Raw genomic sequence first — 14,357 nt, forward strand, 5'->3', positions numbered from 1 at the left:
AAACTTGTCGCAAGTTGAAATAGTATTTCAGTAAAGAGTCAACCAGGCATTGGACAATGCAGAACTGCTTGCAATGGTTATGGAATGATTCTGTTCTGGCATGAAAATCATTGCCGTCTTGCCACAATTTCTATGCTTTCAATTTGAGTCTTCTCTGTTACGCAGTAAGTGATACGACATCTTTTAAATATCCACATTTTACTAAAGCCATTGCAGACAAAGTCAAATGCATTATCAATTAGAAATGATACAAAGATAGAGAAAACCGTTACACATTATCTTGACTGCATTGAGGAACTGGTTTCTGGAGAAGGGCTTGAAGTGTGTTTCAATAGAAATTGTGGCAGACTTCAGTTCAAATATCCTGAGGCAGATGATATGAGTCTTACTCACAAAGATCAAATATAAGGAAAACTTAGTGCCCCTATTTCTACACAGAAAAGGCGACTTTTAAATATGCTGTAAATTTCCAGTGCTGTGATATTAATTAGAAACTTCCACAGATGTAAATCATATATACTATACTTTTCATGGCTATTGTATTAGTTAGTTCATATATTACTGTGGTAATTTTGTGTGTAGGTAGACGTAACTTCGTGTGTTAATTAAAGTAAATTATTACATATTTTCTATCTATTCAGTTCATGAACATAAATCTGTATAATGTGTGGAGTTTAATACAAACAAAATGAATTAAAGTCCACATTTTCTGATCCTAAAATTCCTTTTAAATATTTAAATAGTACATACAAATAAATAACAAAATAATCCAATACGGATGCCGATGACAACCAGAATGTGTGGGAATGTCCATTTACATGTACTTCTAATATGGCAGTCAATTTAAGACTAAGTAAAGGACCGAGTTGACTGGCACTTAAAATGTGATTTTCTCAGCGAATGTGGTTATGTAATTATGTGGGTGAAAACATATTGCGCTAAGGATTTTTCATTACTTCAGTGATGCTAACTCATGGGTAGAGAACTGTGCAAACCTTAGGTGCCACCAGAAATGTACCACACCACCCTATATTTCATCTCTTTATCAACTATCCAATGCACATATTACTTTGGGTCTCATGAACATGCTCAAAATTAACAACCACTTCTGAATGCTTTTAAGCCAATATATAACTTTCTCTATCTTTTTTTCAATCGCTTTGATACATTCATTGGCAAAAACAAAAGTAAATTACAATTTAAATTTATATTACAAGAATATTTACATATTTAATTATACAGTCAAACAAATTGTCATTTCACACTTCAGAAAGGCTTTTTGGTTCTGTATTCACTATGCAAAGAACTACCTGATAGCAGAAAGCCAGAACAAATGTCGGCTGGGGTGGCCGAGCAGTTCTAGGTGCTGCAGTCTGGAACCGTGCGACCGCTACGGTCGCAGGTTCGAATCCTGCCTCGGGCATGGATGTGTGTCATGTCCTTAGGTTAGTTAGGTTTAATTAGTTCTAAGTTCTAGGGGACTGATGACCACAGCAGTTAAGTCCCATAGCGCTCATAACCATTTTTTGAACCAGAACAAACATATGATAATAGTCTTGTGTTAAGCAACTATATATAATGAGTGGCTCAGAAGCCAAGACTTGCAAAGATTAAATGGCTTTCACAGAAAAATACTAACATAATCAATGCACTAAGGGAAACATACAACGGAATAACAACAATATTGAAAGGACAGATTGCTACTCATCAGATAGAGGAGTCACTGAGTCACAGACAAGCAGAATGAAAAAGACAGCTAAAATATTGCAGCTTTTGGACCAAGTTCTTATGCATACACACATTCACAAAAGCACAACACACAAATCACTGTCTCAGGGCTCTAGAGCCCATTGGCCTTGTGATGGATAACTGGAAGAGGAAGAGAAGGAAAATAGTAGAAGAATACAGACTAAGTGAAAGGAATGAAAGAGGAATCCACCTGGTAGAATTTTGCACAAAGAATACTTTAATCATTACTAACACCTGATTTAAAAATCGTGAAAGAAGGGTAACAACTCATCAATGATTGTCTATCTTATGTTCAGTAGTCTGAAGTCACTCAGTGTTTTGTTTTCATTATATAATTTTAAATCATCTATCATCTGATATCTATAATGTAACACCAATGTTGGTCAGTCAGTCTTTGTCACAAGTTATATTCTGTGGAACCACCCACAGTTTGAGTTGTTTACTAATCTGTGTTCTGAAATTTTACTAACTCACAACAAGAAAGTTCGTCATCTTCAGTGTTTATGAACAATGAATATAAGGAGAATGTAAATTCTATAGTGTTGTGCACATTTATTTAGTAACTGTTCATTAATCTTCTAGAAAAATGATTAAAGGAAAAGAATATGAAACATAAAACAGGTAAGTTTCTTTATTTTAGGGTTATGTTATTCACTGTGCACAAACCTGTCTGGCAGTACAAAGTGAAAACAAATATAATATTAAAGTCTTAGTTTAACTATACATGTGCAAAAAGTTGCTTACCATCTCATCTTCAATCTTCAAAGGGTCACACTCATCAAGATAATCATTCTCAGATGCCAAGTGCTGCAAAAACAGAAAAGCATTAACATAAAAACAAAAATATAAGAAGTTAAGTACACAGCATTAAAAATAATGGTTCTTAATATAAAGAAAAAAAATAACCCCACCATTTGTTTGTCTGTAACTGATATTATAATTATTACACAGGGAAAATTACAGATGCATAATAAAAAATGGCTCAATGATTCACCTCACCTTACTGTACAGAGTAAGTTACAGATAAATCATGCTGACACAAGTACACATTACCACATTCCAGCCAAGTATTTTGAAATAAACAACATCAGTCCTATATCCTATATTATCAAAAGTATTCGGACACCCTTTAGTGGACTTTAATATGGTGTGTGTCCACCCTTTGTCTTCATTACAGCCTGAACTTTGCTGAGGACACTTTCGACCAAGTGTCTGAATGCTCATGGAAAATGGCAGTGGCTTCTTCCTCAAAAGCCAAAAACTTAGACAGGTAGTGATTTTGAACACGGGGGTCTGGAGCAAAGTTGACATTTTAACTCATCCAAAATGTGAGTCAATGAGTGGGTTCAGGTCAGGACTAGGCAGGCCCATCCATTTCAGGGTTGTTACTGCCCAAAAACCATTGGCACACAGATGCCATTTTATGACAGGATGCACTGTCATTCTGATACAATCAATCACTGTCTCCAAACTTTTCTCTACTATATGCAGACACAATGCTGTAAGATGTACTCATATCCTTCTGCATTTAGTGTTTTCTTAACTGCAATACAGGGACCACACTCTAACAACAAAAAGAACTCCTAAATTCACAAAATCAGCCCCGCTGTAGTTCACTGCAGTTCAATGTTGGGATTATATGTGATGACAGGTAGCATTCTCCTAACATTAGCTTGCATCATACTGCCAAAGCGCATAGCGTAATCACTCCAAATCATTAATTTCTAGGCACCCACTGTTCTGTGGCATTACTATTTATACAATATCAAGTGTCACTTAGCATAAACTGCAGAAATGTGTGGTTCATGAGGAGCTGCTCAATCACCGTACCCTCCTCTTTTTAACACCCAATGTACAATCACTGTGCTAGCTACTCTGCTGGTAGCACTTTTGAACTCACAGGTAATTCCTTACACTGATTTCATGTGATTTTTTTTATGGCCACCCTCTACAATGCTCAGAGGTCTCTGTCTGTCAGCACAGGAAGTCAGTCTGGTCTTGGTTTAGCTCTGGTCCTTCCTTTGCATTTCCATTTCACAAACACATCACCAACAACTGACTTGTGACTTTAGAAGTGTTGAAATTGCCACAATTTATCTGTTACTCACGTGACACCCAATAATAAGTCCAAACTGTAACTGAGTTCTCTTGACTGACCCATTCTGCTGTCATTGCTGCTCTGTTGGCAAAACAATATTCTGTGCATCATTTTGTACTCTCATGACACCTGGTGGCCAATTCTACATTATGTACGGGTGTCTGAATACTTTTATCATATAGTTAAATCAACTGCACAGCTTAAAATAATATCATATAAACCACCTTATTAATGCCTGCTAATAGCATCATTTTTCAAATATGTGTCACAAATGACTTGTGATAAATTATTATAGTTTCAGCTCAATACAAATGTATCGTACTTTGGACACAAGTAAAGCTTAGTCAACTCACGAGACATCATCAGTATGTAATGCTTCTTACGCATCAACTGATGTGTTTCATTACAACACACAACTTTATTTATATTACACTGTTACAGAGAAACAGAAATTGTGCAGGCTGTTTAAATACAACTTCTAGGGAGTAAATGCCTGATGAACAATTCAGAGATCTACAGTTTCGTTCCTGGTTAATACCAGGAAAGTTTTGCAGATTTACATTGACTTTCTTGTATATTAGTAGATTTTTAGGAGTCTGAAGACACACATGTTCTTATCCTGTCTGAACATCCTGTGCGCACATGTTTAATGTAGATAGTTCTAGGCTAGAATCATTTTGAGATACATTCATTAAGGAAAAATGAATTACAATACATGCGAAAGTTAAAAACAAACAAAACCTACAATTTTTGCGCTTTCCAAACCCTAGAGGCGTGTACATGTTCGATTTTACTGAAAAACCATTTATCTTATAATTGTAACACTTTGAAGATCACCACTGGGAAACTTCTAGTCCTTTATGGAAAATCTAGATTAATGAACTACATGCCCAAAAAGAAAAATCAGTCAATTAATTGAGAGTATTTGAACATAGATTTCTTAAGAATATTCAGACAGAAAAAATAATGAATTTGAAATATTATTGAGGTGTTACAATCTGACAGCAGTGGTGAACCTTCTAGTGCAAGTGCAGTAAAATAGCAGTACCTTCATTAATAAAAGTTCCACAGAGAAGAGCTCATCATCAAAAAAACTCATTGTTATACTATCCAATAATGACAAGACAAATAAAAATGAACCATCTAAGAACACACATAGGTAGGTAAAGTGTACAGTAGGTAAAGTGTAGAGTAAGTAAAGCGTAGAGTAAGTAAAGCGTAGAGTAAGTAAAGCGTAGAGTAAGTAAAGCGTAGAATAAGTAAAGCGTAGAGTAAGTAAAGCGTAGAGTAAGTAAAGCGTAGAGTAAGTAAAGCGTAGAGTAAGTAAAGCGTAGAGTAAGTAAAATGTAGATTAAGTAAAGCGTAGATTAAGTAAAGCGTAGATTAAGTAAAGCGTAGATTAAGTAAAGCGTAGGGTAAGTAAAGTGTAGAGTAAGTAAAGTGTAGAGTAAGTAAAGGGTAGAGTAAGTAAAGGGTAGAGTAAGTAAAGTGTAAAATCCCTGGTTGCACAAGCAACTTTAAAAGTGGGAGGAAGGCACAGGTATACCACCTTCAACTTGATCATCCTGGGTGAAGAACTGAACAGTTTGGACCACCTTTCATACTGACAATACTGAGCAAGGTGGCGCAGTGGTTAGCACACTGGACACGTATTTGGGAGGACAATGTTTCAAACCTGCATCCAGCCATCCAGATTTTGTTTTTCTGTGATTTCTCAAAGTCGCTTTAACAAATGCTGGGATAGTTTCTTTGAAAGTGCACGGCCAATTTCCTTCACCATCGTGGACACTGTCTGAGCTTGTGCTCCTTCTCTAATGACCTCTATGTCAATGGATGTTGAACACCAACTTTCGTCCTTCAGACTGACTCAATGAAGTAATGTATACATCAGAGTAGTCCATTTAAACACATACATTCATCCAGCACATCACAGTTTGAATTCTAAAACCCCTGTCCAAGTAACAATGCATTTTGTAACTTAGTCAATAAACACTGTAAGCCTCAGATAGTAAAACTTTCTTATCTGTACAAAGAATCTGGTAAGATAAAATATTACCTGCTCTTAAAATTCTAATATTTATCAAATTAATAGGTTTGAATCATACTGAACAAAAAATTATTTTGGATATTTCATGACATGTTGACAGAGAAGAAAATTTTTTAGACTGAGAAACAGAAACAGAACCAATCACAAGTCACCTTTTCAGAGAATTACTAAGCGATTCTCTGCAAATAAATTAGAAATATAATGGACATACAGTTCTGCATAACACCATTAAAGGTTAACAAAATGTTAAAAGACAGGGGATAGTGCATAATCCGTAAATTTTTAAGTGTGGAGAATTCCAGATTACTGGGTGTAAAATGTACCAGAATTTCTGGTGTAAATGCTGATGAAAATTTGAACACAAAGAAACACTGTTGACATTTTAAAAAAAATTTAAGTTTAGCACCTTAATACAGGGTTTTTCAAAATGAACATACCACTTTTAAGGCATTCTATCTTTTAATACATTCAACTTACAATGGTAAATAATACACCAAATGAAATAGCAACTCAAACAGTTTTGTTTGTACACCTGTGCACAATAGTAAGAGCATGTAATGACAAAGAGTGACTCAAAAACGTGTTGAACGAGTGTGAGTCTTTCATGCTTAGCCCCAAGAAATACCCCACAGAAAGTTTATGGGCCATTTTTTTTCCAGTGAATCAACATTACTGATGTTTATCATGATGTGCTACAACTATGGCCCATGCCTCAATGGGAAGAAGGTGAACAACACATGTTTATTTGTGACCAATATGGTGCACCGCCTCACTGGCATAACTCAATACACGACTGGTTAAACGACATTGTATCCTACCTGTGGACTGGGCACAAGGGCCCGGTTGACAAAGCATTTTATGCATGACCTCCACATTCACACACGATCTGACGTGATTATGTGTACGTGTCTTTGATACCAGCTGATCTACCTGACTTTAGAAACAGTGTTATTGCAATAGTTACTCCTGACATATTGATCAAGGCTTCGGAACAACTCAGCTATTGACTCAATGTGTGATTGGTGTTCACACTGAATAATTGTAAGAAAAACTGTTTCTGTTTCTCTTTCATTTGGTGTATTATTTATAATTGTAAGCTGAATGTGATATGTGTTACAAAGCCGTAAAACCCGTATATTCATTTTGAAACACCCTGTATTTTCCACAGCAGCTACATTCAGAAATAAAACAAGTTAAATATTAAGATTTATTTTTTTAAATTTTTTTGTGAAGTGACCAAACAGTGAAGTCATCAGTCCCTTAAGAGATTTCTACTCATTAGTATCTCATGGCATGTTTCAGGAATCATCCTTTCTTAGACAGAATGTATTAACTGCACAAAAAAGAACAGAGAATACTTTGTGACAATGACCCACATTGATCTGATAAGAAATTTTTACAGAGTTAGATATTCAAGTAGCATCTACACAGAGCTAATAATATTTTGCTGTGTTACAATTTGAAAAGAGCAGCAATGTTTACAACTATAAAACTAGAAGGAAAAACAAATGTCATTATTTATTAATATTACTGTTTGTGGTTAAGAAAACTTAAACATTCTGCCACTAAAAATTTCTGGTCTATAAATTAATATTTATAAGGGCAGTCAAATGAAAACTTGATAATGTACAAAAAAGTATGCTTACTCATCATATAGGGGAGATGTTGAGTAGCAGACAGGCACACCAAAAAGATTGTTAAAAATGTGAGTTTTGGCCAAGGGCTTTCTTCTTAACTAGGCAAAACACACACACACACGCGAGAACTGTCCCTTGCCACTGGTAACATGCTTGCAGTCTGGCCTTAGTGGCCAGAGACAGCGCGCGAGCGCGCGCAAGTGTCTGTATGTGTGTGTGTGTGTGTGTGTGTGTGTGTGTGTGTGTGTGTGTGTGTGTTTTCTGCTTGCATGAATTTGTGTTTGGTTGGTTTGTGGGATTAAAGGGACCAGACTGCTATGGTCATCGGTCCCCTTTTTCCAGAAAAACTAAAACCACCCACAGAGAATAAAAAACGAACAATAGAAAATACAGCAGACGACAGAGGACAAGAAATACTCAGACAGAGATCAGACAAAACAAATTAAAATCACACTGAGTGTAACGGTGGTTGGCCGACCATAGGGGAAAAAAAAAGGAAAAGCCAACCACCGAGGACACATTAAAAACTCAGTTTAAAATCGTAGGCCAAAGGCCAGAATCAACACAAAAAAAAGACATAAACACTCAGATTAAATGATAAAAAACCCCTGCCCGAATAAAACGCAAAACTAAGTCCACCATGGCAGAGTCATCTGTTATAAGGGCAGGGAGCATGTCGAGCAGCGCAAACATCTGCCTGAGCACGCTTAAAAGTGGACAGTCCAACAAAATGTGGACCACCGTCAAAGCCGACCCGCATCGACATAGAGGTGGGACAGTAGAAAGCTGTGTGTGTCAAGCGGGTGTGGCCAATGCAGAGCCGGCAAAGGACTGCTGAGTCCCTGCGAGTGGCTCGCAGGGATGACCACCACACAGCTGTCGTCTCCTTGACAGCACAGAGTTTATTACGTGTGGTCAGTTCGCGCCATTCATCATCCCATAGCGCAAAAACTTTGCGGCGTAAGACTCCCCTCAAATCAGTCTCCAGGAGGCCAATGTCCAGAGATGGTTTACTGGTGGCCTCTTTCGCCAGGCGGTCAACATTTTCATTGCCAGGTATCCCACCATGGCCAGGGGTCCACACAAAGACCACAGAGCGGCTGCAATGTGCAAGAGTATGCAGGGACTCCTGGATAGCCATCACCAGATCAGAACGAGGGAAACACTGGTCAAGAGCTCGTAAACCGCTCAGGGAATCGCTACAGATCACGAAGGACTAACCTGAGCGGATATACTCTAGGGTACGAAAGATGGCAACCAGCTCAGCAGCGAAAATGCTGCAGCCAGCCGGCAATGAATGTTGTTCAGAATGGTCCCCTAGAGTTAGTGCATAACCAACACGACCAGCAACTATCGAACCGTCAGTGTAAAACACGCCATAGCTCTGATACGTGGCTAGGATGGAATAAAAGCAGCGGTGAAAGGCCTCCGGAGGGACTGATTCCTTCAGGCCCTGTGCCAATTCGAGGCGAATGCAAGGGCGAGGCACACACCACGTGGGTGTATGCAGAGGGACCCGGAAAGGAGGGGGAATAGGAAAAACCCCAGACCCGGAGAGAAGCTCTCGGACGCGGACCGTGATCGTACAACCCAACCGGGGCCGACGTTCTCAGAGATGGATGACTGCCTGCAGGAACAGGAGACAATAATTTGGATGCCCACGCAAGCTAAAAACATGGGCAGCATAAGCAGCCAGTAAATGTTGGCGCCGTAACTGCAGTGGAGGGACACCTGCATACACAAGTATGCTGTCCACAGGGCTGGTTCCGAAGGCACTTTGCAAAGAACGTTGGTGAGGCTAATGGGGCGGTAGCTGTCTACCTCCTAAGGGTTCTTGCCAGGTTTCAAAACGGGGATAACAATGCTTTCCCACCATTGTGACGGAAACTCACCCTCGACCCAAATACAGTTGTAAAGGTCAAGGGGGCGCCGCTGGCAGTCCACTGAAAGGTGTTTCAGCATCTGATAGTGGATGTGATCTGGCCCAGGAGCTGTATCAGGGCAAGTGGCTAGGGCACTGTGAAATTCCCACTCACTGAATGGAACTTTGTAGGATTCAGGATGGTGGGTGCGAAATGAAAGTCGCAGACATTCCATCTGCTCTTTAATGGAGCATAAGGCCAATGGGTAATTGGCAGAAGTGGAACTCAAGAGCAAAATGCTCTGCCAAGAGGTTGGCAATTACGTTGGAGTCAGTACAAACTGCTCCATTCAGTGAGAGCGCAGGGACACTGACAGGGGTCCGATAGCCATAGAGGTGTTGAATCTTGGCCCAGACCTACGATGGAGTGACATGGAGGCCAATGGTGGACACACACCTCTCCCAGCACTCCTGCCTGCGTTGGCGGATAAGGCGGCGGGCTCGCGCACACAGCCGTTTGAAGGCGATAAGGTGTTCTATGGAGGGATGTCGCTTGAGATGCTGGAGCACTCGCCGGCGATCTTTAATTGCTTCAGCAATCTCAGGCGACCACCAAGGCACAGTCCCCCGCCGAGGGGACCTAGGAGAACGGGGAATGGCAGATTCTGCAGCAGTAATGATGCCGGTGGTGACCGAGTGAACCACTGCATCAATGTCATCATTAGAGAGAGGCTCAATAGCGGCAGTGGAGGAGAACAAGTCCCAGTCAGCCTTATTCATAGCCCACATGCAAGGGCGCCCAGAAGACTGACGCTGTGACAGTGATAGAAAGATCGGAAAGTGGTCACTACCACACAGGTCGTTATGCACTCTCCATTGGACAGACGGTAAGAGGCTAGGGCTGTAGATCGAAAGGTCGATGGCAGAGTACATGCCATGTGCCACACTCAAGTGTGTGAAGGTACCATCATCTAAAATCGAAAAATCGAGCTGTGCCAATAAATGCTCAGTGGTGGCGCCTCGACCTGTCACCACTGACCCACAACACAGAGGGTTATGGGCGTTGAAGTCGCCCAGTAGCAAGAAAGGTGGCGGCAATTGGGCTATCAGCGCAGCCAGGACATGCTGTGCGACATCACCATCCGGTGGAAGGTAAAGACTACAGACGGTAACAGCCTGTGGCATCCACACCCGAACAGCGACAGCCTCTAAAGGTGTTTGTAGAGGGAGAGACTCGCTGTGAAGAGAGTGAAGGACATGGATGCAGACGCCACCAGACACCCTTTCATAAGCTGCCCGGTTCTTATAATAACCCCGATAGCCACAGAGGGCGGGGGATGAATTTGTGTGTGTTGTCTACTTCAGAAGACCTTTTGGCTGAAAGATCACATCTTTAGCGATCTTTTTGATGCGCCTGTGTGCGGCTTTGAACATCTCCTCCATATGGTAAGTAACAACCTATCCTTTTCATACTACTGTCATTATTCAATTCCACATTTTTATTGTTTAAATAAACTGATTGTAATTTCAAAAGTAATCACCACAGCTGTTGATAATTGATGCCACTGTACAACAAGATGATCAGTGCCATCATGGAAAAATGTTTTCAGCTTCCTACTAAACCATGACCATACTTTCATGTGCACCTCTTCCTCAAAACAAAATTTGCTACACAGGTTGCCAAGGTTGTTTTGACAACACTGGAAAAGTTTCATTGGGAAGCCCTTACACATCTTCCACACAGTCCTGATTTCTCCCCATGTGATTTCCATACTTTTGATTCTTTAAAGAAAGATATTCGTAGCCAGCAATTTACTTCAGGCTAAGAGGTACAATCTTGTTCTGTAGGCAACTGCAGATACTTTTCCATGAAGGCATTGACTGTCTTGTCTGAGAGTGGGATAAATATATTAACAGTTATTACAAATATTTTTGAAATACCATACAGATTATTTACTGGTTAGAAAATAGTGAAATACATCCAAGAAAAATTTGGTGAATGGTATGGTTGCCAACTGATTCACACGAATCAGACAAAGAAGACAGTGCACAGTGGTCAGATTTTGATTTACTGATGACCAATGATAAATTTGAAGGATCTAGGGGTCCAAACATATTTCCCAAACATACACAGACTGTTGAGGATATCATAGAATTATACAGGGTATACACTAAGTCCAGGAACACTTTCAATTATTTATTGCACAAGCACTAAACATGGAACAGGTGTCATACAAATGAGGGGGGACCCAAAAACAACCGGAATTTCTTTATAGAAAGCATATACTTTATTGTTTTCAAATACAACCTTAATCTCCTTCAAAGTACTCTCCACTAGCATTAACATACTTGTCCAAACATTCATTCCAGTGTTCAAAGCACCTTTTAAATTCATCCTCTTTGATACCTGCTAGCACTTTCATGACATTGCGTTTTACGTCTTCCACGTCCACAAAACGCTTCCCTCTCAAGTCTCTTTTCATCCTTGGGAACAGGAAGAAGCCCAAGGGTGCTAAATCCAGTGAATAGGGCGCATGGGTCAAGGAAGTCGTCTTCATTGAGGACAAAAATTGGCAAATGCTGAGAGCCGTGTGCACGGGAGCATTGTTGTGATGCAGGAACCACATGCCAGAATCCCACGAAGCCGGACATTTTCATGACAAACTTCTGCAAAGCTGTTTCATAACCTCCAAATAGAATTGTTGGTTTACTGTCTGGTTTTCAGGGACAAATTCAGAGTGTACGATCCCTTTGATGTCAAAAAAACAGATCAACATCGTTTTCGCATTCGATTTCACCTGTCGAGCTTTTTTTGGCTGAGGTGAGCCAAGTGACTTCCATTGTGATGACTGTTGTTTACTTTCTGGATCGTACCCCTAGCAAGATGACTCATCACCTGTAATGCTTTTGTTGAAAAATGTTGATCATCTTTGAACATGTCCTTCATTTTGAGACAGGCTCGAATGCGACGACCCCTTTGATCTCTGGTAAGAAGCTTCGGCACGAATTTTGCTGCCACTCTTCGCATCCCCAAATCGATGGTCAAGATGTGCTGAATTGAGCTCCACGACAACCCGGACAAGTTCTCAAGTTGGTCGATTGTCCTGCATCGATCTTCACTGATGAGATCACAGATTTTGTCGATGTTGTCTTCATTTCAAGCAGTTGAAGGTCGACCAGAACGGGGCTGATCTTCAACCACCATTTCTCCCTTAAAAAACCGAGAAAACCATTCGTACACTTGTGTTTTACTAAGAGCATGTTCTTTGTAAGCTGTCTGAATCATTGCAACAGTTTCTGCTGGGTTCTTGCTGAGCAAGAGACAAAACTTCACTGCCGCACGTTGTTCGTAAGAACTAGCCATTTCCTTGTGTCACGTCTGCACTGTATGCACACTCAAAGAACTGCCAAAGAAACCACACTTCTCACTGTTGGGTGACGCCGAATGGCAGAATGACTCAGCAGAGCTCCTACTACAACCCTCTGGTGGCGCAACCTGCTACTACAAGTACACGATGTGCAGCATTATGATTCTGGTTACTTTTGGGTCCCCCCTCATATTGCATTCTGAAGAGAAACTCTGAAAGTTTTTTTTACAAACATTTGATATGAGAATCATGAGTCACCCGGCATACATCAATACGGTAATTGAATTCTTGCCATACTCATCCCAGCATGGCATCTTCGACTGAGGCAGTCACTTCCTGTATTCTCTCCCAGAGCTCTGGTACATCAGTTGGTATAAGTAGTCCATACACCAGACCTTTACTGTGCCCCCACAGAACAAAGTCACATGGAGTGAGATATGGTGATCGGGGAGGCCATTTCATGAACTCCAACACACAGAATGCTCATTCCACACCTGAACTTGCCATGTTTGCTACTAGTACTTGTAATGGAACCTATTAAAGGCTTTACTTTACTGAAGTATGCGATACCCTCCAAATTCAAGCAGTTTAACGAGTATTTATGATTATAGAAAAGTTATTGTGTATGTTAACAATGATTGCATAACATGTCTCCATAAACAGTCCACCCATTAAACTGAATAACTGACCACACAAAAGTTAATATCACTTGACCACTGATACAGAAAATGTCATCATGTAAAAACACTAAGTTCATCTTAAATAATTAATATGAAGTACGACAAATAGTAGCCAACTTAGGTATTTTGGATCTCCTTAAATAAAAATCACCCAGTGAAACCTATTTGTTCACTAGGACCGTTTTCACTCAGTATTCATGTAAACTCTCCTATTTTAGACGAAAACCAATGTAATTCTTAATAATTCATGTTATTCACTTATTTATGCAAATTAGAGAAGTCAATTGACAAACTTCTAAAAAACGGCCTTTTTGTAACAAAGAATTATTCTGTCTGTCATTTTAAAAACCTGTTAAATTATGTCACTTGATATAAATTAATAACTTTTCTGCACAAATTACAATAACAGATGTACATGTGACTTATAATATATATCTCTTTTTAGTAGTTCTTTGACAAGGTTATAAATACAAGCAGCAAGAAGGGTTGGGAGCACAGTCGGAATGTCGCTTTGGTAAAGTGTGTTTGTGTGTTATTGTTTGAGGTGGATAAACAATGCAAAGAACATGTAAAAGAAGTACTACTTTGTGTTGCGTCATTGTCTTTGGCGGACAGTGGAATTAAGATGGCCACCAGAGTAATAAATAATTGAAGTTTAAATATTTGTTGGTTTCGCTCGTTATTTATCATCAAAAGCACATCAAAACACGAGACCTCATCTTTTTTACCCCTAGACAACCAGATTTAGAGCCAGCATCAGCATCGAGACACAACAGTGATCCAGCAAGCAGCAGCGATTACCACAATGCACTTTAATGGCGCCAACCTAACATGAAGCGCTAACAAGCTCCATAGATGGGAGTGAAATAGTGCGATTATAGCAATATCTATGACTAGGCAACCATTACACGATGACT

At 39.8% G+C, this 14,357-nt stretch overlaps 1 protein-coding gene across 7 annotated transcripts in view; it reads right to left on the reverse strand.

Moving 5' to 3' along the window:
- LOC124720259 (zinc finger protein 543-like) overlaps positions 1–14,357 on the reverse strand; it is a 140,657-nt gene that overhangs the window by 33,729 nt on the left and 92,571 nt on the right. For all 7 annotated transcript variants that reach the window (XM_047245580.1, XM_047245581.1, XM_047245582.1 and 4 more), the window contains one exon: positions 2,494–2,556. In XM_047245580.1, coding sequence (XP_047101536.1) covers positions 2,494–2,556 — 63 coding nt within the window. The remainder of the gene's footprint in view (positions 1–2,493; positions 2,557–14,357) is intronic.

Source organism: Schistocerca piceifrons, chromosome 11 (genome assembly GCF_021461385.2).
Source record: "Schistocerca piceifrons isolate TAMUIC-IGC-003096 chromosome 11, iqSchPice1.1, whole genome shotgun sequence".
NCBI classification, from domain to species: Eukaryota; Metazoa; Arthropoda; class Insecta; order Orthoptera; family Acrididae; genus Schistocerca; species Schistocerca piceifrons.